The sequence below is a fragment of the Euprymna scolopes genome, chromosome 36 (assembly GCF_053919585.1).
Source record: "Euprymna scolopes isolate OS-2025 chromosome 36, ASM5391958v1, whole genome shotgun sequence".
In the NCBI taxonomy this organism is placed as follows: Eukaryota; Metazoa; Mollusca; class Cephalopoda; order Sepiida; family Sepiolidae; genus Euprymna; species Euprymna scolopes.
In genome coordinates, this window is record NC_136517.1 from 43,370,313 (window position 1) to 43,397,052 (window position 26,740).

General features: G+C 34.1%; 1 protein-coding gene across 5 annotated transcripts in view; it reads right to left on the minus strand.

Moving 5' to 3' along the window:
* Positions 1-3,115: 3,115 nt before the first annotated feature.
* LOC145260432 (uncharacterized) overlaps positions 3,116-26,740 on the minus strand; it is a 544,502-nt gene continuing 520,877 nt past the window's right edge. For all 5 annotated transcript variants that reach the window (XM_080118436.1, XM_080118435.1, XM_080118434.1 and 2 more), the window contains 4 exons: positions 24,736-26,119; positions 15,921-16,045; positions 6,453-6,532; positions 3,116-5,473 (listed from right to left, as the gene is read on the minus strand). In XM_080118436.1, coding sequence (XP_079974562.1) covers positions 5,027-5,473; positions 6,453-6,532; positions 15,921-16,045; positions 24,736-26,119 — 2,036 coding nt within the window. In that variant the 3' untranslated portion in view covers positions 3,116-5,026. The remainder of the gene's footprint in view (positions 5,474-6,452; positions 6,533-15,920; positions 16,046-24,735; positions 26,120-26,740) is intronic.

Here is a 26,740-nt window from a genome sequence, read left to right on the forward strand (position 1 = left end):
AAAATTATTTATTTCATACCCATGAGGAGTTTCAATACTGCACTTAGACCTAAGCTCAATAATTAATAGGTTATATCAAACAGAGGTTTCATTCCAGGTATAATTTTCAAAATTGAAAACATTGATTAGAATTTCAAATCGAGAAATAAATACTTCATTACTGCGAATTTCAATAAACATTGTTTTAATATGCTGATGCAGAGAATTTTTTATCTACTGGAAATTCTACTAAAATGTAATTTTGATATTGAATAAAGTTGACTCTGGGAATGTGCATACATATAGAAGACATGTTGAATATCTATTTCCGGAACTCTTTGAAATTTTAATTAATATGTTTCAAATATTTTGAATAACACAACACACACACAATATATATATATACACACACACATATATAATTCAAGCCTGGTGCCATAAATGAATTAACTAGAGTCTAAATGCATTAAATCTCGTCAGGTTAAGAATTCAAGCAACAAAATAAAAATAAAAAAACTGTTTGAATTCTCAGCCTGATGAGAATTAGTGATTTAAACCCTAGCTAGAAGTTGTACAAGTAAAAAATGTATAATATATTATTCTCAGATGTCAGTTTGGATTTTGTTTCCAGACCACACATTTTTACGCGTGTTGTTAGATCTCTATACGAGCACTCTTTTGACTACTGATATTGTTTATATTCCTCTTCCCCATTCATGCTAATGGTGCAGTGGATAAAAGCTTGCATTAAAAAAATAAATTAAAACAAGAAAAAAAGAAAATAGACCTGGTTTGGATCCCAGCCTCAAGCACACATCTAGACAAACTGAAAAGCTATGGTACAATGAAACGGTATTTGTGGATGACATACACACACACACACACACACACACACACACACACCCATATGTACATATAAAAACTTCCTGTTAAATGTGGCATCTACTTTTTAAAAAATGTACATAATTAAAATTGATGGACATTTATTATATATACACACACACACACTGTGAAATGTCCACATAAGCTTCATGTATACATAAAATCTGTAGAATCAGCCAATGATCAAAGAAACAATAAAAGTTAAAGACAAACAAACGAAACAGCGAGTCACAAATTTATGTATTCTATTGTTTTTAATTTTATCATAGTCCGATTCTACACACACGCACACAATTTTTTTTTGTTTCAAAAATTGGCACTGAATGATTGATTGCAACAATTGTTTTCAAAGAGTAAATTTGATTTTTTTTTTTTTTTAAGTAACACCATTGTTCCCGTTGTATACTGGAATGGTACAATAGTTTTGCATACCACACAACTTTTTTTCGATGTAGAATTCAATTCCATTTCTTTGTCCGTAGAAGATTGTGATGTAAGTCATAAATTGTTCATACATACATTCAAAACACACCTTTTTGGGCTGAGAAAAATTAATTTTAAATTAGTGTGTATCTGATTGGCTAAAGATATACATATCATACACACACACACACATATATATATACACACACACTAAATCAATGAGATATATATATATATATATTATATACACACTAAAATCAAAGATGGCGACTTGTAAAGTTTTTTTTTTTTTAGCACTGGTATCATGATCATGTTTGTTTTGGTGAAATATGCAAATATAATTTTTTTTTCCTGTATTTCTGAAGATTCTCCATCTCTATATAAGTCAAATTTTGTAAAAATTCTACCTTTGTTTTGATGGTATAACAATGAAAAATTTCAATAAAAGCCAATTTGTATTAATCAGACTACTGTTCTCATCTTGAGAGTTATTTTCACAACATTTCAGCCAATGTAACCTCTGGCCTCTTTCAGGTGTGTTGTTTCAAACTTCTTACATATTTCTATCAAACCTGGGAATCCAGATAATTTCAAATGGAACGCTTTATGTAATCCACAGGGGTAGCATGCTCTTGTTCCGTCAGCCACGACCAAGAAAAGTCTTGAGTAAATTAAGTAGTTCGCAATTGTATTCATTGACTTCTACTTGATCATGACTGACAGAACAAGAGCATGCTACCCCTGTGGATTACATAAAGAGTTCCACACCTGTGGATAACAAAGAGATCGGTTTGAAATTCCATGCAGAGTACCTGAGCTTGGCAGAAAGATAAAAGAGTTTGGTAAGAAGGTGGGAGGTCATGTGGGCCAAAACATTATGCAAACAATGCTCAAGATGAGAACGGTAGTCCGATTAATCCAAAAAGAAATATAAAAAAAATCATCCCACATCTCAAAAATTCAGAATTGTAAATACAAAATTTTTTTTTAGCTTTGTTGAAAATGAAATCAATTTTATAATTACTCAGGAATTACATTAGTACGTTTGGATTGTGAAAATTATTCTCATAAAAGTCTATCCAAACTACACCAAAGAATTTAGTTTCATATCATTCTATATATAAGCTTCTTTTTTTTTTCCCAAATATTACCAGACAATTACTTTATAGTAATTCCTAATATGATAGAAATGTACTCAATAGTGGGAATAGAGCATTATTTTAGTTAAGCACAAGTGAAAGTAAAACAAATGTACAGTTAAAAGTTTTAAAATTTAACAATGAATCGTATAAAGAAAATATTTTAGACTATTCTTTCGTTTTTGTACGGCTTGAAATTTTTAAACTTGCAAAGTATGTGAATTTGCATTCGTTTATTTTCACGAAACTAGATATATATTACAGGGTGATTGCTAGAAAACTGGGAAATTTGAGGTTATAAATTTTTTATTAGCATCTGACTTATTCACTTAGATGACATTTTGAGCATCTGTGAGTGTATAATAAAAATTATTCTTTATAAAAAATAAATTACCATTTTACAAATTTCTCACTTTTCTAGCAACCACACCGTAAGTGTGTGTATTTAGGCAACATCTTATTGAAACAAGTTTGATTAAAAAAAAAAAACAACTTGCCTATAAATTCCTTTATACAATCTTCCAATTTATCTGATAATCTGTATCATGAAACCACAGTAGTAAATTCTAATTTAACATATGTGTGTGTGTGTGTGTGTTTATATATATATATATATATATGTGTGTGTGTGTGCGTATGTATATTTCAGCCTCTTACTTTTGGAATGTTTTTTTTTTTTTTTTTTTATAAAAAAAAAAAAAAATCTGAAAGTTAACATTTATTCAAAGAATGGTTAAAATCATTCTTTCATCCACTAAAAAAAACTTTTCACAAATGATAGTTTAGTGGATCTCAAAACAAGATGACTCCCAAAGACGGAGGGAGATTATTCTTTAAATTTTATCACAGACTCAAATCAATTTCTTGGGTGTTATAACGTGTTATCCTAGTTATCATCCACGGCAATGTCATGTTCATTATTACGCCATCCTGCAGAATCTAAGTCTTGATGAAGAAAAAAGAAAAACACTGTCCTTATCTTAAGATAAATAGGGTATTATCGAAATAAGTTTTTTTTAAATATTAACATAATTTTTTTTTAAAATCCTTACCGTGAAATGCAGATAAGGTGTTTGGGCAGAATAATCAGATTTTGATACAAATACATTCCAGATGAAAACATTATGTACTTATGTATCATGTCGAAATTATAAATTAAAAAAAAAATAAAATAAATAAAATAAAAATGGTCCAGTAGAAAAATAATTACAAGTGAAAATAAAATTTGAGTTTATTAATGTTAGTTCTCAAATCCAAGAGAGATAACTACAATCAATCATTTTGACAAAACCGAGTCATCTCCCTTTCTTTCAACTAAAATCCGCCATTTCAAAATATAAATTGTTGAACTATTATTGTGGATGATTTTTTTATAAAAATAGATCTAGCACATTTTTTACTGGATCATTTTCCTAATTTCGATACGAACCTTAAGTATGTAATAATGTTTTCACTGGAAATGCGTTGGTTTCAAAATTCACTATTCTGCACTAGCACAGATAATATAAAAATTGAAATTTACTTAAATAATGAAGACAAAAACATGACTTTTATTACACTTCATACAGAGTCCAGGATTGCAGTCAGGAATGGGACCTTAAATTTAGTTTTATCTAGGAAACTGATGGTAGTTTGATAATAATATTAGGTTCTTCTTTATTATTGTAATGAAATTCGAAAATGAAATATTGAATTTCAAGTAAAACCAATGGTATCTACTTAATTGTCATGCCACAGTAATTAAAATATCCCAAAATTACAAAAGAATGATGTAGATTGTTCATCTTTTAAATAAACACATTTCAGGTGAAAACATTATATACTTACCTGTCATGTGGAAATTAGTATTAATTGAAAAAAAAATATATATTAAAAATGATACAGTAGGAAAATAGTCAAGCAAATCGAATTTTATTGTATGTTTTAATGGGGAATGGTTGTACGACCAATTTAGTATAAAATACTGAGTTATCTCCCTTGACAAATTAAGGAAACACCATTTTTAAGCATAACATCTAAGAATGTAATTGTGAATGATTTTTTTTTTTTTTGCTTAAAAATACATTTAGCACATCTACTGGATTATTTTATGTAATGTTTTGAACTTATAATTTCGACATGACATGTAAATAATTTTTTCACCTGAAATGTGTTGCTTTAAAAAAATCACCAATGTACACAAGCATCTGATTTTATTTTTTCTCTAAGCTTTCTAGGTTATTTACCTAGCGATAAAATCAAGTAAGTTTTCAAAAAGTTAAAATCAAAATGAATTATCTCCCTTTGTGCTTTTAACAGCCATCTTGTTTTGGGGCCAGTTACACTGTTAACCCCCACCCCCATTTTTTTTTTAATGCATTTCTTTTTTCAATTCTCTCAAACCAAATTATATATCACATCCTGTCTAGATCTGTCTTATGTTCAAGGCTTTTATAAATAAACACAAAGCCGAAACAGTATCATCAAAAAGGCCCTTAAAAAAAAATGTATGCACCAAATAATCATTTATTTTTTTCCAATTTCACCGCTATCACAAAAAAAAAAAAAAAAACCATGTGACGATCTGTTTTTTTTCTTTTATCCCCCCCCCCCCACGGGATCATCTAGCTTCTCTCCGTTGACTTGTAGATTACTATTTGGAGGAAAGACATAAAAAATGTTGACAACATGCTCTGCACTTCGTCAGTCAAATTGCTTGACAGCTTCCGCTCGACAAGCCGGACCATTGCATCCACAAGCTGCTTTGGATCATTTTCAGGAGATTCCTCCGATTCACTAAAAGAGGTATTAATCCCCTTGTCATCCGTGGAAACGACAGCAGTAGCAGTAGCGACATCCGACAAAGACGAGGCAGGCATCTCTGTGACCAAATCTGAGAAACGGATCGGAGAGGTACTGATGTCTCGGGTAGACATGGAAGACAGTCTGTCTGAGGTGGGGTTTGCGGATATGTCATCAGGGCCGAGTCCAGCCACTTTTTGCTGAGTGTCTTGGATCACTTGGCCAAGCAACGAAAGGAGTTCCTCAGACTGCTGTTCGGGGTCAGCCACCTGATAAATAGAAAAAAAACATTCAACGTTATTGCGAAAGACAAGGTTTGACAGATGCATTGTCAAAATGTTTTGTTAGAGAATTATTAACATTCAAATTCTTTTCTATAATTTAGCTCCCTTCATTATTTACTTCACTTTCTCTATTATTTAGCCCCCTCTTCTCTATTATGTAGCTCTCCTTTAGTATTTAGTTCCCCCTTTTACATTTAGCTCCTCTTTTTATTATTTAGCTCCCTTTACTATTTAGCCACATTTTCTTTATTATTTAACTCCCCTTCTCTATTTACCCCCTTCTTAAACTTTTTTCTTTATTCTTTCAGCTCACTGTCAATTTCGCACAAAATTTAACAAGCAAGTACAACATAAATTGATCTCCTCCATATTATATCTGAAATCATCATTAGTTTAATATTCATTTTACAATGAAGAAACTACAATAAGGAAGAGACGGTTGAATTTACATATTACTAGAGAATAGCCATCCCATGATGGGTAAAATTAATTTCCCTAAAACGTTTTGCACCACTTTTATTTTCTCTTACAAAAATTAAAATCAAGATATGATGATACTAAACCTTGTCCAGAATCCTTATTCCAATTTTGATAAAAAAAAAAAAAAAATATTACATGATTTTGATTCTAGCGAATGTCTAAAATTTAAGGCCTAAGCTTAAGAAGTCTTAAGAAATTGAAATTCAAGAAATCAAATTTAATGCAAATCTGAAATATTTTAATTTTCAAATGACAGGTTGAGCTCATGGCCTACAAAAATTCTTTAAACATGTTTAATATTTAGTAGTGCTTGTGTTGGAGAAGAGGCTTCAGCTCACGTATAACTACACAAATGATAAAATAGAATACAAAATATTCTCATTTAATACAGAATACAATGTTTCTGTCAAGTGTTTTTCACAAGTAATGCTTCAGTTGAGCGGACATTTTGTGATTTTTTTTTTTAAGATGCACAAAAACTTACCTTGTCATACAAAGCAGTTAATTTCTCAACATCCAACTTCAAGTCCCTTATCACACTTTTACAGGCTTCTAATTTTTCAGCTGAAATATAAACAAGGACAAAAGTTTCAGTTTGGTGAACACAAAACAAATTATCAAAGTGGTATTTCGGATCTATTGTGTTTCCTTCCTTTTCTGCTGTCAAACTGGCCAACTTCAGAATTTGTTCAACAATGGCATTTCAATGTCTTTTTCTCTCATTTCCATCATCACAAGAGAAAGAGATAATCAGTTGGAAGTATGATACTGTTGCCAGTGGATGCATTTTAACCAGATCAACATTAAAGTCCTTAAAACTGCTCCTTCAAATTGAAAAATTTATTTATATATATATATATATATATATATATATATATATATATATGAATAAATGATTAATAAAACATGTTAAAAGACATCTTGAAAAAGAGTTAAACACATATTTAATTTTAAAAACGAAGCACAAGATAAGTGGATAGTCCTTAATCCGCGGAGTTTCAAAGAAATACTCTCCTTCTCATCAGAGGGAAGGAATTAGCAAAATGCGGGATCGGATTTTGCATGATTTTCCATTCTTGGATTTTTACCCTTCACCGGACTATCCATTCATGTGAAATCTTTTTATCATTTTTCTTTTACCTCCTATTCCCCTTACCTCACCCTTTTTTTTTAACCAAGTAAGACCTGTGACTTACCTGTAGTTTCATTAAATACTTTTACATGCAAAATCCGATCCCGCATTTTGCTAATTCCTTCCCTCTGATGAGAAGGAGAGTATTTCTTCGAAACTCCACGGATTAAGGACTATCCACTTATCTTTTGCTTCCTTTTTAAAATTAAATATGTTTTTAACTCTTTTTCAAGATGTCTTTTAACATGTTTTATTAATCATTTGTTCATATTATAAGCTCTATTTCCTTTTCGGTTTTATTGAGCTTTTACATCTGATTGAGATTACTTTACTTGTATATATTAACTCTTTAATATTTATAATATATTCTAAGTTTACCATTTTGATTACCTTGGTAAACTTATTGTAATTTTTATTTTTTATATATATATATATATATATATATATATTTTGTGTACAGAAAGTTGTTAGTTGAGACAGGTCATTGGTACCGTCGGTTTCAAGCCCGATAATAAGGCCCGTTTAAGGTATCCTTATCGAGCTCTCTTCAGCCAATATTCGTCTTAAAATTACGCTCTTAAAATTTGGATTTTCCTTTTAATTGAGCACTCTGCTGGAATTCTTTTTCCAAAAAAACTAATCATATATATATATATATATATATATACACACACACACTTTTTTTAAATATGCATTGTTTGCTTATTTCATACAGTGTTCAATTGCAGCTTGATGGTCTCTGAAAATAATTCTCTGGAGAAAATTAATCATGCTAGTAATGATGCTCGACAGGAAATCTGTAGACCAGACATAACTGACGTCGTATCAACCTCTTAATTAAATGGGGTTGTGCCTATCATTCTATCGTTCATTTCCCCAAGGAGCTAGTGTGCTGTGCCAGGACATAACATCTCTTCCAGAGAGATCTCCACGGTGCGGACTCACCAACTTATAATCTCGGCAAGCGATAATGACACATAGTAATGATTAACCGTTTCAAAATCAGTATCTTTCTCTTCTGTTTCACTTTAGGTTTATGGCATCTCAACTATCTGTGGATTATTTAATACGAAATAAGGTTGTCAAATGGAATTCTACTAATAGGATAATTATTTTATACTAGCAAGACCTGTGGAAATTCCACAGCAGAATCTTTCATAAGTAATATATTGCTGCTGAGTATTCTGTGGACATTCAGCTTGCAATATTATTGTAGCCATTTTGTTAAAACTAAAAATATTTATCTAAGTAATCAGGTTAATGTAGTGTCAGAATATTTATGTTTATTACAGTTTATCTCCAATATCCTATTAGGAGTTTATGATGTATTTCATTGTATGGAAGCCCAGCGTGAACAAAAACTCCACAATAGCATTAGACCATCTTTAAACAGAACAAATACTACACTTGGATCCTAACCAGAAGTTGTATTTTAGTTTCACATACAACCCAAAAAGAACATTTATTTTTTAATTTTTTTTTTTTTTTTACATTGCGTCTTTGGTGATCAGGAGATCCTATGTATTAAAAAAGATTACAAACATTAAATTAGCGTCTCTATATACTAATTTAATGTTCGTAATATGTTATCACCTGCTATCCTCCTTTTTAGTAAATAGGATTTCCTGATCGAATGATTTATAATCTGGAAACCATTACACACATACGTATGTATCTTAAAGGTACTATGATATTAATATATAGATTCCAATAAAACATTCTAGAAATAAATTTTACAGTAAGAACGGAAACATTACTCTTTGAAAACATCACATATCACTCCATCTGATGCACTGCAGCCAGGAGAGTATTGTTATTGCGTTTCATTTGCAATTACTTCTCATAGTCATACAAGAGTGCAGGTAAGATGTGTATTACAAGATTTCCTTTCTCAGATTCAATAGAATCTCTGCATTTTGTAAAATTGGTGACAACCTCCTAAAGGCTCCTCCCCATGCGGCAGATATATGTTGTCTTATTACCGAATCAAATTTTGGTTTGGTATATTTTAGAGAATATCAACCATGCACAGATTATTTAATGTCAAATAAAGTTGTGAAATGGAATCATATAGGTAGATTAATAATTTTATCATTTTAAAAAACACTGCTTTGAAAAATGGAAATTTTCCATTGAGAATGGGAACATTACTCTTAGAAAACATTTCTCCCAAGACATGGTTATGTGGATTGGAGACAATAAACAGGAAGTCAGACTTATTAATGCGATGAAGATTTTGATGCGATCAGAAACTCACATTGAAACAGGAAAAGCCAAAATGTCCAAGTAATTCCTCATATATGAAAGAAATATATAATGTAGCACATTAAGCCATCTTGGACCTCCCCAGCACGTCAAGTCATCCCGTCGGACCCTCTCAGCACGTCAAGTCATCTCGTCGGACCCTCCCAGCACGTCAAGTCATCTCGTCGGACCTTCCCAGCACGTCAAGTCATCTCGTCGAACCCTCCTAGCACGTCAAGTCATCTCATCGGACTCTCTCAGCACATTAAGTCATTTTTCGGACTCTTCTAGCACGTTAAGTCATTTTAAGTTATCTAAATTTCATTCTTAGATCAAATTAAATACCAAAAACAATAAATTGGAAAAACAGGTGTGGCCATTTTCAAGGGCGAGGCGTTTATTTCTCTGCATTAGATTGCAGTCAGTGACTTTGTGGCTGCGATGATAGGGGTGTTCTAGTTTCAAAAGTAAATGCTTTTGGAGATTTGACAAAAATATGCAAAAATATTTTAAAAATCTTTTTCACACAAAAATTGGTGATTAATAAGTGCACTAATGATGAATGTTGGTCTTTGATGCAAAAATAATCTCTGCAAACTAACAAAGGGCGGGGGGGGAGGGTCATAACAACAGCATATATATATATTAAATAGTCTATTTCTTCATTATTATTTTTTTAAAATGGAAACAGACAAAACATGAAACCACTTGTTGCAAGGAGCAAAAATAAAAAATAAAAAGCAAAATACCATTTTATGGCCAGAAACTAGCAAACAATAAATATAAATAGATTTAAACTGAACTCCCTCACCAGTCTTCCACAAAAAACACTTGTCTAGCCAAAACCAGTATCAATTAATTCTCCTATTCTCTATCAGTGTCTAAACCTAAATGCAGATTCCATCAACTAAGCCTCTTTCCTAGAACCGCTTGTCTGTGGAACCGTGTTCCACTCGTCTGCTTTTCAGCTGACTAAAATATTGTTATTTTCAAGTCCAATGTAAACAATTTCTTATTGAATCGTCCTCATAAATAATCTGATTATACCAAATTTCCACCACAAACTATCACTACACTACTACTGTCCCAATGACTACAATACACACATTTAATTCTTATCCTCGAGTGGCCTTCAGGCTTTGATATGTGGTAATCCCTTTGTAAAAAAAAAAAAACTAAATTATTTAGGAATTCTGTTTGGTTTGTTTCGATAAATTATTTTACAACAAATTAACTCTTTATTTCAGAATTTTTTAGATGAGACTTGATACTTTTTTTTACCCCACCTCCTCAAGTTTTAGACAAATGGAGTCGATACTAAAATCATCATTCTTTTAGCCATTTCAGCAAGATCCCCTATTTTATTGATTGCGGTATTTATCTCAGATTAGCTTTCAGGTAATATCAATGTCAGACATATTTACTTTACACCACCCAATGCATCCTCTATGATGTTTGCCCTGGCAATTCGTGTTTATTTTGATTGTTTTTAGGGATTTTTTTTAAAATAGACTCTTCAGTTAATAATTAAACCTGTATGACAGCTATATGACTCTTGCTTCTCTTATTTTATCCTTTAGTCCTCACATTCCAGGAGCAATGTTTGACATAGAAAGAACAATTGCTAGTTTCTGGGTCAGAAACTATTCCATTTAACAGTTATTAATGACTTGGTCTATGATAAGAGAATATTCTTATTGTTTTGACTCTTGAGTATATATCCGACACAGTTAATCAACTGAGAACCACATCACTATCTAAAAACATATAAGATATTAACCGATATTCGAGAGTCAAAATAATGAAAAGAATATTCTCTTGTCATAACCCCATTAATGACAAGTTTTCCATTGTGAAGTAATATATTAAGCTCATTACATTAAGTGGCGTCATGCCTTGTCTGGAGAGATTTCCATATAAAAAAAATTACCAACCCCTTGTTATGCATCCCATTTCATTATGTTCCTCTTGCATATATTTGAAAATTTTTACCCACCATTTAAGTGCATAAATAATAACAGTAGAAAGCTGATTGCATACTTTGTTATCGTATCCATTAGGCTAATTATGAACACCCAATTTGAACAAAAATAAAGAGTGAATATCAGAACACACCAACCAGGTTAGAAGGAAGAGCCAAAGAGTAGTGGATAAAGTACTTGTAAGTTACACTCTTCTGGAGATTCAAGGTTCAATCCTTAGTGCGAGCGACACCAAAAACACAATTGCAAATTACTGAGGACTTTATTTATAGCGGACTATTATTCTCATAGTTATTGTCTGTACTTTTGTCTGTCCTACTGACATATGGACGAGTGGTCCTAGACGTTGTATCAAAGTTTACAGTTACCCAAAGGTGCTGAGTTCAATCCTGAACGAAGGCAGTGAAAAGTAACATTCAAAACAGAGAATCAGCAACTATGTCCCAGACCCTAGCTGGAGTCCGAACACGGTACCCCTGTAATAATAATAAAGGGTTGGGTTCGAGATTCCTAACAAACGGTTCCCCAGTTCGATACAAAACACTTGATGAAGGCCGGAGGGTAAAACGGCTGAAACGTTGTGACTATAACAACCAAGATGAGGAAGTCAGTTCGACAATCTCAATAAAAATATTATCCTCATCTTTTTTTTTAAGCTTTTGTTTCACAACATTTCGGCCAATTATACCTCTGGCCTTCATCAGTTGGTAACCGCAACGGGATAGGAACTCCGAATCTCCTAACTGCATCCTCAGCAATTACTGCCTTCCATAGTTGTTGTCGTCTCACTACGTTTTGGCCAAGTAAGCCTCTACGGAAGGCAGTAATTGCTCAGGATGCAGTTAGGAGATTCGGAGTTCTCATCCCGTCGCGGTTGCCACCTGACGAAAGCTAGAGGAATAGTTGGCCGAAACACTGTGAAACAAATAAAGAAACAAAAACAAAAAAAGAGATGAGGATGATAGTCCGCAATAAATAAATTAATAAATAATACTCATCTAAATAATGAATTCCAATTAAATTAATATATATACTGAGGACTTCTACTCAGTTATGACTGACAGAATGGGAGCATACTATCCCAGGTGATTAAAAAGGTTCCGTTCAAACTTCTGTACACATTCACGAGTCTGACAAGATAGACCTGAAGAAAGTCACATGTTACATTGAGTGAAATATTCTGAAAAAAAAAGATCACTCAAGATAAGAATAGTAGTCCAAAGAATCGAAATACGAATAATCAGTCTTCATCTTGAAAATTCAGAAATATGACACAACAATAAGATGAAAGGATCAGAATCATAGTTGGATCAGCTGCGTCACCTGGATAATTTTGGTGCTTGTATATAGATGACCCAAACTCTTTTCTGCAACAGATTGAAAACACTAAAGACAGACCATGATACAATCTTTTTTCCGTCAACTAATGTACGAAAAAACTAAAGATGTTCGGATGACGCACATAAACGAAGGAAATCAAATTGGCTTCAAATGTGATACAGATATATAAATAAATATACAGAAATACAATGGCTATTATAGATGAAGCTAATGATGGTTCAAGAATGGAAACGATGACCCAGGTAGGTGGGGTGGGGTTAGGGTTGGTCATGGTGCATCAATAAGTGTTTGTGTGTGTGTGTGTGTGTGCTTGAATCACTCACAAAGGTCATCCTCTTGGAGTTTGCATAAAACTAGAAAAGCTGGAGGGGAAAAAGAAAAAAAATGAGAGAAAGAAAAAAATTAGTCAATCAGGAATGTTTAATAAAATAAAATGTTAGAATAGTTAATAATAATAGCAAAAACAATAACACTTGAGAGGCTTAATGCCAACTAAATCCTAGAGATGATCAATGGTCACTGAAAGCAAGAAATTAATAGTATGTGATTTTTTCTTTTTACTATAAAATCCCTACTTATCAAGACCAAAAGGTGACTCAGAAATAAAGCTTAATGAGTGTCAGGTGGTCAGCGAGACAATATTGTAAGAATTGGAAATAATGAAAATGGGAAAAGTTTAATGCAAACACATTTGCAAAGTTTATCAGAAGAGATGGAAAGTATTGGAAAACAGTTATTTTCAGTGAGCAATCATAGATGCTTTGTGTAAAAACTTCTTGCAATTTATTGATAACAGAACCAATAATATAGAAGGAAAATTGCATGAATCAAAGAAAATTGAAATTGCCAGAATTCCTATAATCTGACTTATTCCTTCACCTGATTATATATATATATATATATATATATATATATATATATAAAATGTCTATATAAATGATAAAAAGTTTATATTTCAAATTCCAAGATGTTCATCTTGCCGTTTATTTTTTTTCAGCATGTTAAAATGTTCAATTATTAACAACGTCTGTTTTGTAGTGCAGGCACAATCATAATTATTACGTCAATTTTTTAAAATATTTTCTGTCCTGACTCATCAGAAGAATAAAAACTCGTTAACTTTAAAAGAAAATTTAAAAAAATATGGACATGATTACATAATCCTGGAAAATATCAAAAGAGAAGTTTCAATTGTGTTTTAGAATATTTACGCCATGTTTGATTTTAATGCAGACTCATTCACACTTTACCAAGATATTAATATAATGTGGTCATTTGGAATATATCCTTCTTGTCATTTATTTGTACATGCTCTGTAGTTATATTTAACACACATCGAGCTTCATAAATAAAAGGATTGGTGTAAATAAAGAGTAAAATATAATTGAACAAGCATGTTTTTCCCATAAATATATACCGTATATTTTGGCATATAAGACGAAGTTAAAAAATCATCTTTAAAAAAAACCAATATCTCACAAGATAGCGGGTGTTGCAATCTCTAGCCTAGGCTAAACAAACACGTTTTTGTGATTTAGTAGTCGTCTTATAAAACCGATATATGATAAAGTTATTAAAATTTGCTCCAATTTTGTATCTCGTCTTAATTGACGGTCGCCTTATACGCCGAAATCTACATTATTGTATGTATTAGAAAATTCAAACAATGCAGGAATATATTATGGATTGAAAGAAAGAAAACTTAATGAGGCCTTTTTTTTTTTTTTAAATCTTATTTTCAACTTTTATCCTCAATAATGATGAATCTCACAATATTTTGGGGGATATATGACCCTTTCTCAAGTGTTTCCATTTTTTTGCCTTGATCTTATTTATTCAATAGCTGTAAAATTGCTGGTTATTATATATATATATATATATATATATTGGTATATTTAGGCAGCATTTTTTCATCCAAGCAAATATTATTAAATGCAATGGAGACACTTAGCTTTATGATTCTTTTTTTAATTTTTCGATTTTCCGTATAATCTTTTTTGTATCAAAGTCAAAAATATTAATAAAAGTTATGTAGTTGTTGCTGTCACGAGCGCTTTCGATTCATCCATGCATCATCATCGGGTGTTAAAGTAAAAGTGCCCACGAACCTGCTGATTTTAATACTCAAATTTTTAATCGACCTATATTTTTAATCAACTTTCCATCGACATATATATTTATATATATTTCCAAGTCGTAAGTTATAAAAATATATATGGCAATTAAGCTACACAGAATATTCCGCGTTTCATTCTTGTGAGAATTCATCAGGAATTGCTATATATTCTGTGTAGCTTAATTGCCATATATAAACCTAGCTCTACCTATGTATTGAGCACTGTTGAAGTAAATACTAAAAATTTACGCATAAAATTATATTTCAACCTATTAATTTATGTGATTAAATAAGTAGTCATATATTTCAAAATATATGGAAGTTTTGAGATGTTGAAAGAAATGAATGGTAAGATTAATAAGCCTTACAACTTGGAATGTTATTGAATTGTATATGCTCTCTTGTTATAATCGCAACAGACAATTGAGCTTCTTACACTAAAAGGATTGGTATACACAAAAGTGAAATATAATTGAAAAACAAAACACATGCACACATATATATTTAACTATTTTTGCTTGTTTGAAGTCAAAGGTATGATTATGCTGCAATGAATGAGAGAATAATGCACTCAGATAATTGCTATTTTTTATATCTCTTATGTTCATTGAGCCTTTTTTCTAATTTAAGCTGGGTTTCACCAATATATCTATGATGGCAATTTTGATGTTAATGGCAAATTCAAGCACAACTAAAGAACGTGGAGGTTTCTATAATATAGCGTCATTAACACCAAAATTGCCATCATATGTTGGTGAAACCCAGCTTAAATTAGAAAAAAGGATCAATGAACATAAGAGATATAAGTAATAGCAATTCTCTAAGTGCATTATTCTTTCATTCATTGCAACATAATCATATCTTTGACTTTAAACACCCACACACACATCACAAATAGTAAAAAAAAAAATATATAAACAAAAAGGCAAACTAATTACAAAAATAGATTTACAGAAAGACAGAACTCGAAAATATACTTTTGTCGACTAAATATATTCAATCAAATTGTCTCGGAGAGGATGATCGAAACAAAGGTGGCTGATTTAAAACTCGATTATGTATAGTGATGGGAGAAATCCAATGCAAACCACGCTGCATAAGATGAACACACAAGAAAATGGATGAAATCAAACAAACCTTTCGAAGGAATATCCTGAGCAGAAGACACAACCGACCGGATGGGTAGAGACAATTGACTGCCATCAGCTTTCGGAGAGACAGGAAGTGAATCCATCGGAGTGGTCAAAGCAACACTGTGCGTGCTTTTTTTTTTTTTTCAAGAAAGAAATTAAATAAAAATGAAACAAGGTACAATAAATTTTAAAAGGTCAAAATAGAGATTAATAAAAACAAAAATGAATTAAAAATTTAAATTTTATTATCATTCTAATGGTAAAAAAAAAAAAAATTTACATTTATTTATCACATTGTCTAAGCATCAAAGTTAAGCACCATCAAACCTGTCTATTCTTAGATGGGTGACCGATTGAGAATAGCACGAGTTCCTTGACTAAAATCTATAAAGGTATGAAATTTTAATTAAAATTGTTTCAACTTTGAAAATATAAACACCTTTCAATAGAAAATGCTGATTCAGCATAATTTCGACTTGTGATATTTAGACGTTGGATTTTCTTTTCAATATTTATCAAGGCCAAAAGCCACCTGAAGATGAGGATTAAAAGGTAATGAAATCTACATAATCATATAATTAAAAAACTGTGTGAACCTTGCTTGCTTACATCTTGTTTTCACCAATAAGCAATTCTAGCTTTTAATAATGGGATGACAGGTGAATATACATAATTATTTACTATAATAATTATTAAATACCTATAGACACCAGTGTGTCATCCTTTTAGGAATCATCAGTGTAGGGTGTCATGATTAACACCAGTCGATAGATTCGAACCCGGCAACAGAAGCCATCCCTGACTCCATTAGTAAGGATCAAATCCATTCGGTCACTGTTAACCGCAAGAAATATTGTTGAAATTTAAACACTTGTTTTTAACGCCTGTCAGAGTGATATATATATATATATATATATATGCTTGCTTGAATCTTGTGTTCCACAGTCAGGCAATTCCATCTCTTAAAAAAGAGATGAAAGGTGAATATATATATATATATATATATATATATATATATGATGATTTGCTGCATCTTTCCAGATGATTACCATCACATTGAGTTCTCCCAATCTTGTCGCCCATGTCATCTCAGATGACTCTGCATTCCTGCCACAGATTTGCACATCTTGAAGTAGATGTGACATACAAATTTAGCAATTTCCATCGAGTTGACTTCCTCTAGAGGTTGAAGGGTATTCCTATGAACAATCACATGTCTTCTCAAACCAGCAGTAGACTTGCAAACTTTGCTGCATGTTAAACAGATCGTTTGGTTCAGACTAATAGGTGCAAAGTTGACCTGAACAGGAGTTTTGTGCAACGTAAGGTGGTTAACAAAGCCAGCTTTTTACAAAAGCACTCATTCACAAGTGTGGCATTTCCAGCTCTGTGTGTCATGGTTACAACCACCAATTAAACCTTTGCGAAGCTCTCGCTTCAGATTGCTGTAGGCCTGCTTTCTTTTATCTAGAGCATCCTAACTTTCACATACAAGCTTTCACCACTTCGACCTTTGCAGAGTAAGTTCTTCCCATGTGTCGATGTCGATTTGAAAGACTTTCAAATTATTCTCTGTAGAGTCCCTGAACCTCTTCCTAGGCTTGTGTTGAGGGTGCTTGCCATTTTCCAGCTCTCCATAAAAAATTTGTTTTGGCAGCCTACAATCTTTCATTTGAACCAAGTGGCCCACCCAACGCATGTGAGATCTGATTACAATATGCTCTCACAAGGACTTCAGCATCGGGTACTTGTGTTTGCCACTTGGTGTTTAAGATACGTCTCAAGCATTTTTGGTGAAATCGTTCAAGCCATTTAATGTGCCTTTGATGCAATGTCCATGTCTCCGATGAATACAACAATGTGGTTAGCACACAGGTCTTGTAAACGCAGATCTTAGTCTTGTCTGTGATGCCATGATCAGACCACACTCTCTTCTCCAACCTTCCAAAAGCTACAGATGCCTTCTGAATTCACCTGTGAATTTCAGTGTCGAGACAGCCATCCCTCAACAGAGAACTACCAAGGTACACAAATGAATCAACTACTCCCAGTCTAGCACCACAGACCATGATGTTCGGCTCCACGTATGACTGGCCCGGTGCAGGAGTGAACATGACCTTTGTTTTAGACAGACTGATCCTCAGACCAAAGGCAGTGCAGGAATCAGCAAAGCTATCCATTATATGCTGCATATCAGTCTCAGTGTGCAACAAAAAAAAACAACATCGTCTGTATACAGTAACTCCTTGACCAAGACATGATGCAGCTTGGATCTGGCATTAAATCTTCTAAGATTAAAAATGCGACCCATGGTTCGAAACTTTAACACCGCATCCCTATCGCAATCTTGAAACATATGAGCAAGTAGAGCAGCAAAATATATAGAGAAAAGAGTAGGCAGGAACATGATCTTGTTTGACACCATTGTCAGACAATTTTCCGTTAAACGATACTCGAGCTTTCATGTCCCTGTGCAGTTCCTTGAATATTCAAACAAAGGTTGGAGGACACCCTACTTTCTCTAAGATTAACCACAGAGCATCCCTGTTAACGGTGTCAAATGCTTTGCTTAGATCCACAAACACTTGATACAGTGGTATCTGTTGTTCAATGCATTTCTCCTGGACTTGCCGGGTTGAAAAAAATCATATCTATAGTTCCTCTGCCAGACCTAAAGCCACTTTGTGACTCTGGAATAGATTAGCCAAACGATTCATTCTGACTATGATATCACATTGTGGTAGGCTATCAATTGCATCAGCATCTACTGCTGAGGGATTGTGAAACACATCAGTAAAGTGCTCTTGCCATCTTTTCAAGATATTTTCTGGATCCTTAATGGCAATATAACCACCTTTCGACATCAAGGGAGATATTGAAGAGGTAGGAGGACCAAATACTTGGCACAGGAGTCCATAAAATTTCTTCAAATTTTTTGTGTCAAACGCCTTTTGGATCTGCTCCGTTATGTTCATCCACTATTCATTTTTCATAGCTTACGTTGCAATGTGGCTTTGACCTCTTTGTATTGTCGCAAATTAGTTGTATGATCAGAATGATCTTCACAAAGTAAAGATTCATAAATTGTCTGTTTATTCATCAACAACTGATTAATTCAAGATTGTTGTCGTCAAACCAGTCCTTGTTCTTACCCCTCTTGAAACCAAGAACTTCAGCACCAGCAGAATAAACCTGAATCTTAAAATTCACCAATGTACCATCAAATGCAAGATTATCAAGCTTTTCCGCCATACTCTTTTGAACTTCAGGCAACTTTAACTTGGTGACATCAATACGGCTAGGTACCTTAACACCACTATGACAAACTTTCTTACGGATTCGTAAATTAAACTTTCCTCTCACCAACTTGTGATCGGTGTCACATTCAGCACTGCGCATGACACCAACAGTATATGCATCTCAAAGGTCATGTTTTCGAGTTATGATGAAGTCAATTAGGTGACCATGCTTTGAACGTGGGTGTATCCAAGTAGCTTTGTGCTTCAGTTTACAGCGAAAAAGTGTTACAGATAGCAAGATTAAATTCTGAATTGGTGAAATTTAAACACTTATTTTTAAATGTTTTTAACGTCTGTCAGAGTGATATATATATATGCTTGCTTGAATCTGGTCTTCCACAATCAGGCGATTCCATCTCTTAAAGAGTTGGCAGGTGAATATATATATATATATATATATATATATATATATATATATATATATATATATATATATATATATATGCATATAGGCGTGGCTTAGAGGCTAAGGAATGAGGGTGGAGAGTTATGTTTTCATTTCGCTTTTAGCTGATGCCATCTAAATTATACATATACATTTTAGTTTTGAATTTGGAGAGAATTGTCTCTATAATAGTAAATATGTAATCTGCATGAATCAAAATAACATCTTTAAGCGTATCTTACAACCAGCCAACACTGGGTGGCCTGCTAGTGTATATATATATATATATATATATATATATATATATATATGAATAAATGATTAATAAAACATGTTAAAAAACATCTTGAAAAAGAGTTAAAAACATATTTAATTTTAAAAAGGAAGCACAAGATAAGCGGATAGTCCTTAATCCGCAGAGTTTCGAAGAAATACTCTCCTTCTCATCGGAGGGCAGGAATTAGCAAAATGCGGGATCGGATTTTGCATGTAAAAGTATTTAATGAAACCACAAGTCAGTCACAAATCTTACTTGGTTAAAAAAAAAAGGGTGAGGTAAGGGGAATAGGAGGTAAAAGAAAAAATGATAAAAAGATTTCACATGAATGGATAGTCCGGTGAAGGGTAAAAAACCCAAGCACGGTCGATTAAAAACATATATATATATATATATATATATATATATTGGTTATTGGTTTACTGTTTTTTGGAGAAATTATAAAAATAAATGCGGGCCTGAAATTTTTTTTCCTCAGACAGAAACAACATGGCTGACGAGAGCCTAACATCATTTACGTTTTACCATCAACTGGTCCCCTTTATGTTGGGCTTGAAACCGACGGTACCAATGTTTTTCTGAACTTCTGTACAATTAAATAAATATATTCTTATATATTCCTCTCTATCTTCTTTTTATACATATATTTTTTCTATCTACTTTTACTGTCTATTCTAATAATCGATAGAGAATTTTCTGTATAATAATAAATACGTAATCTGCATGAATTATACCATCATATTTAAGTGTATCTTATGACCGGGCAACACTGGGCAGCCTGCTAGTTGATAATAAAATTCACAATTCTTTCTGCAATCCAACCATATTTGGTACAAACAAACTTCAGTCTATGTTTGACTTCTTTTTTTTTTTTTTTTATAGAAATTGCTCCAGAAAAGGCATGAAGCCACTTAATGTAAGAGCTAACAGGAACAAAAGATGATTATCTTGAAAAAAAAAAAAGGTTAAAATTAAGGGGAAAACAGTTTATCAACCAATTTCTAGTTATGAATGCCAAGAGATTATTTTTATTGCCATTCAATGATATACTCCAAATGTGCCTCTCTGCATTGTAAGCACACACTGAACAGACACGACTGATTTCAATTCAGAAATAACCTGACAGATAAAAATCTAAGAAGCAGAGGTACAATCTGGTGAGTGTGATGCCCATTCAGAATTACACCTACTGATGAGACATTCACCAAAGTGTCTCACTATATCATTAAACGACAATAAAACAAAAACATTTTTTTCATGACTGAAACTGGTGGGCAAGTAAGGCATAAATTGAAATTCATTTTCACAAAATAATTCTTTTGACTCAATCAGTGACATTTTAGGGGCGGGGTAGAAGTATTTAGTTTGGTTGTTTTGTAGAAAAATTTGTTTGCTTTTGTTTTTGGCTTTGCTGAACATGATTGAGTTCTGCAAAAGGAAAAGAAATAAAACAGTAATGTCAATATTTGGTACATTTTAGGTGAGGTAACCAGTATCTTCAGACAGTCTTATCTGGTAGTACTAGCCCCAGAATCAAAAGCCACCACCATCACAATGGTACTAAAAAAAAAAAAAACACAAAGCAGAATGCAATTCTGAATTTTTGAGACGTGAATGCTTGTGTTATGTTGATAAATCGGACTATTATTCTCAGCTTGGGTGTTATTAGCACAACGGTTCGGTCGCTGCAACCTGCAACCTTCTTCAAGTGTTGAAAGAAGCATGTTTTCAACACCCAAAGAAGGTCGCAGATTGCAGCGACCGAAACGTTGTGCTAATCACACCCAAGATGAGAAAAAAGAGTCCGATTTATCAACATAACACAAGCACAAAGCAGAATGTTTCCAATATCTTAGAAAGGCAAGAGCGAGAACAAAAAGAGGGGGAGGGGGTCATAATCAATAATCAGGACTTCTGTAACATTTTCAGGTCTGCTTGCAAAATTAAAATGCTAATGAGCTGTTGGACATTGACATATGAAAATTAATAGCAGAGTCGAGTACATACTGACTATTAAAATATATATTTTATCTATTGTATAAAACCCAGTTGTCTGTATGTTTGTACATACAACTAAAAAGACAAAACTACAAAACAAAGGCCCGAAAAATATACATCATCTATTATATAAAAAAGTGGCGAGTTCTATTTGACTAAAACTCAAACTCTACTAAAGGAAAATAATAAGCAATAACATCAATGTTTGATACATTTTAGGTCAGGAAGCTGGTATCTTCAGACAGCCAAATGTAGCACACTGCGCTTTATAATGAGTATATATATATGCAAGTTGTACATAATGAGTCTCTTTATCTTGTTAACGTGTCGTTTATTTGTGTTTATGTATTTTGTATTCATTTAATGTGTGTGACATCTTCCAATATGTTATCATCTGGTGTATAAATGTTTTTCTTGTTGATGTGTGTATAATGTGTATCTGTACGTGTCAACATACTAAACCGTTTATAGACAGAAGGACGGATAAACATATCTTACATCTGTGCTGAACAAAGAACGACATACCTTAAATCACAACCATTTTCCTCTGTTCCGACATGCTTATGAAATGTAAACGTCTCTCACGAAAAACTTAAACTAAGTTGTTTCATATTTACATTTATTGTGGTTGCAAGGTGTTGATTTCAAACTTGACACGCCATTCCCTTTTTCCACAACTACATATGTTCATTTACCCAGTCCAGTGCTCCCATGGCTGCCATTATCTGTCTACTCCACAACTCTCAATCATTAAATCATTTCTGTCTGATAGGTTCATAAGAGTAGTGGTTGATGGGCAGAAATCTGAAGCCCACAGTATTAATGCTGGAGTCCCCCAGGGGTCCATCCTGGGCCCAACTCTCTTCCTGATCTACATCAATGATCTCCCAAAACACATACTTAAATCATTCGTTGACATCTATGCTGATGACACGACCATCTATGGCAACACATCAAAGGCCGTAAATGACAAAGTTCTCTCTAATTCTCTCTCCTCTGATCTTGAGCGCGTGGTACAATGGGGGAAGAGGTGGCTGGTCACTTTTAATGCACCCAAAACGAAGCTTCTATCTTTACATCATCAACGCTCTGATCCCCATCTGGCATCTGAAATGGATGGCTCTTGTCTTGGGGAGGCTCCATGTTTTTACAAGCTTCTGGGTTTGACCTTTACTCCTGATCTGAAATGGAACGCGTACATCAAATCTGTTGCAGGGACGCTGGGAAAATGGTGGGATCCTTCTATCGCTCCAGAAGATATCTCACTACTGATGCAATTCTCTATCTGTATAAAAGCCAAGTATGTCCAAGGATGGAGTACTGCTGCCACATCTGGGCAGGAGCTGCTAAAAACAGCCTATCCTGTCTTGACAGAGTACAAAATAGACTTTGTGGTTTAGTGGGGTATGTCCTTTTCTCTTCCCTAAAACCTCTCTCCCACAGAAGAGACGTTGCGAGCCTGTCTTTGTTTTATCGTTATTTCCATGGCAGGTGCTCGTCTGAGCTCCAATCCCTCGTCCCCCCCCTCACCAATCTTTCACGAGAAACACCCGTCTGGCTGAAACTACTTTCAATAATTTTCCCCACTCTTTATGTATGCCTAAATCCAAACGTAGATTCCGTGAGCAAAGCTTCTTTCTTAGAACTGCATGCCAGTGGAACTCTCTGCCGCTTGTATGTTTCCCACCTAACTACAACTTGGACGTCATCAAGTCCAACATAAACTCCTGACAAACCGCCCCCTTAAGTAACACACTATCAAAACCCCCAATACTAATGATTACTACAATACTATCTCATTGATTACTGTACACGCAATAACCCTTATCCTTGAGTGGCCTTCGGGCCTTGATAAGTGGTGACCCCATGTAAAAAAAAAAAAAAACAACTCCTAGTTACAGACCGACTTAACTTCACACATCTAAATCTAAAATTCAGGACATCATCACTATACGTAGCCTAAAGATTCTTGCCAGGTTTTTGTCACATATCTTTGTTTATATTATAACATTCCTAGTGAAAACATAACTATTAGATTGACATTTCATCCATCAAGTTACATTCCTGGAAACTAATGTAAATATTTTTATTCTTCTCAAACATAACTATCAGCAAAACTAACTGGTATCTTCAGACAGGAAGCTAATAACATAATTGTATATACAGCACAATCATGTTGACACACTGGTTGTTGCCAGATCACACCAAAGTTAAGCAACTATGAGCCTGGCCAGTACAAGATGGGTAACCATTTGGGAAGGCTAGATGCTGCATGTACCACGCTGAATCATAGAAATTTCTAGGTTGGTATCTGGGGGTGCGTTTAACTCATAGGGGTAGATACACCACCAAATCAAGATTGAAAGCAACAGGAAACTACCGTATTTACTTGTCTTCCCAAGATTACCATGGCTCTACATTTTGGAGAGTCATGGTCGGCAACGCTGTTAAAGCAGCTGGGCCGCTGCATGCATGCAATAACATAACACTCATCTGGTAGCACAAAGACAGAGATTGGAACTCAGATGAATATCTTTTTTTTATTTATAAATAAGGGTAAATTTTTTAAAAATAAAAAACAGGATTAAATTGGAAGCATTTAAATAACTATATATGGCATAATCACATTGACACACTGGTTCTGGTTAGATCACTAAAGTGAAGCAATGTTGAGCCTGGTCAGTACAAGATGGGTGACCATTTGGGAATACCAGGCGACATACGTAAGAGGACATCGACACCTCCCTGCAAGAACTGAAAAAAAAAAAAAACCCAAAAAAAAAAAAAAAAAAAAAACCCATAACACTGTCATCAAATAAGATTTAAAAAAAAACATCATGACACACGAGAACTATCTTACCTGTTTGTTATACTGTGATTTGTAGTGATGAGAGACGCTGGAGAATGAGATCGTGATTTATCTGGACGCTTAACTTCCATATCCGTGTCAGTGTCCGAACCGGCTGTAGCCTGAGAACTGTCTGTAGTAGAGCCGATCCTAAGGTTGTTACGCTTATCCACCGACCGCCTGCGCGTTTTTAGAGCAGCCGGGCTGTCAAATAAGGCCACTTTACTCCTTACACTCGGCAGCAACTTCGGACTGCCCTCGGAGGAGTTACTGTTGTCCCAAGAATTAGATGAAGATGCTGATCCACTCGACGACCGCGAACTAGGCATCTTGGCCCACTTTGGTTCGGTGTGAATTCCAGACCGAGAGCTCAAAGAGTGCGCGACACTAGTTTTCAGTTCAGCGTTCGTATGGTAAGAGGAGTGAAAAGCACTGGAGGTGTACTTAGGACTGTCTCTCTCGGGCGGGTCATTCGGACTTGGGGCAAGATCACCAAGAAAGGATTTGCCTTTTATCTCTCTATTCCGCAGACCAGCCGTCATAGCTTTCGCTGTGATGGCTGGACTCTGTGGTCTCTCAAAATGTTCGAGATTAACTCTACCAGTTGAACTTCGCCGCTCCATCACATCAGAATTCAACTGTTTAGGTACGTTTCGTCCGACTGAAAGAGAACTACAACTTCTCTCTGCATCCGCATCGCTTCCGTTAGTGTCCACCAAGTCTTTTCTGTGATCCGTAACTTTATGGTAATTCTTACCAAGCAACCCAGATTTTCCCAAAAGGATGTTCTTAGCCTGATCCAGAGTCAATTCTGGTGTGTGACGGCGTCCTCGACCTAGACGTCTTGCAGTCTCCTTCTTTAAAGATCCAACCGTCGTCGACAATGGAGGAGGCATAAGGTCAGCATCTTTCTTGTGCTCACCTTTGTTCTGAAGATCTCCATTTCCGGATGATGCTATGGTGACCCTACGCTTTGGCATGGTGTGATAGTTGGACTTTGAGACAACAGTTTTAGCCTTTCGCTCCAAGACGTCATCACCATTTTGTGCTGGAGCCGATTGGGGGTCACTGGATGTCTTACTGCTCATCGACGACTGATCATCCAGTTGGTTCACGTCAGGGACACTCTGCGATAAGGAGAGATCACAGAGAACACGTAAATTTGAAGCTGGTGCAGACTCCTCTTCACTCTCCATGCATGTGAGGTTTGGTACTGACACACAAGTAGACAAATTAGAAGAAGACTCTGCTCTTGCAGACAGGCCTCCAGACTTACGGTCTGTTCGAAATTTCCGATTTCCAAGCGACAGACGTGCTTTTACGGCTTTGCTGGTGGGTACTGTTGATGATGGAACTTCCTCCTCGTCTTCATCAATGCGTAACTCTAGGAGACTCACTAAAAATGAAAACAAGAATTAAAAGTAAAAAAAAAGAGGACCAAAAAAGAAAATTACTATAAAAATAATTAAAATTTACAGCTTTAAAAAGGACATGAAAAAAAAAATTATTTTAACAATACTTAAGAGATACCTAGCATTAGCAGGGGCAAAAGTAACATATTGCTATTAAACCTTACAGTTCTTCTCTATCTTTCTTAAACAGTCTTTTTCTGTTCAGCCCATTCCTCTCTTGACACACACACACAGATGACTTGTTTTTACAGATTACTCAAGGAATCATAAGGGAGTCAGCATAAGAGAATCAACTCTTTGATTAAAAATAATTACTTCCCTTTACTCTGTGAACTATCTGTCTAATGAAATCTATGCCAGTTTCCAGTCCAAGAATTAGAAAAAAATTTTCTAAATTTTAGATATATGTTGTTTAGTTCTCTCTCACTGCAAGAACTTAGACACTAGGGTCAGAAAGTGGGATCGAGAAGTCAGCGCCCCAGAGGAAGGGCACTGACTTGAAAAAAGTGTCTGGGCAGCCTCATTGACATTCCCCAGTGAGGGCGCCTCAAGAAATTAGCAGTAAACTAACCCCTTCTCAAAGAGAAAAAGGCAAGGCCTGGGAG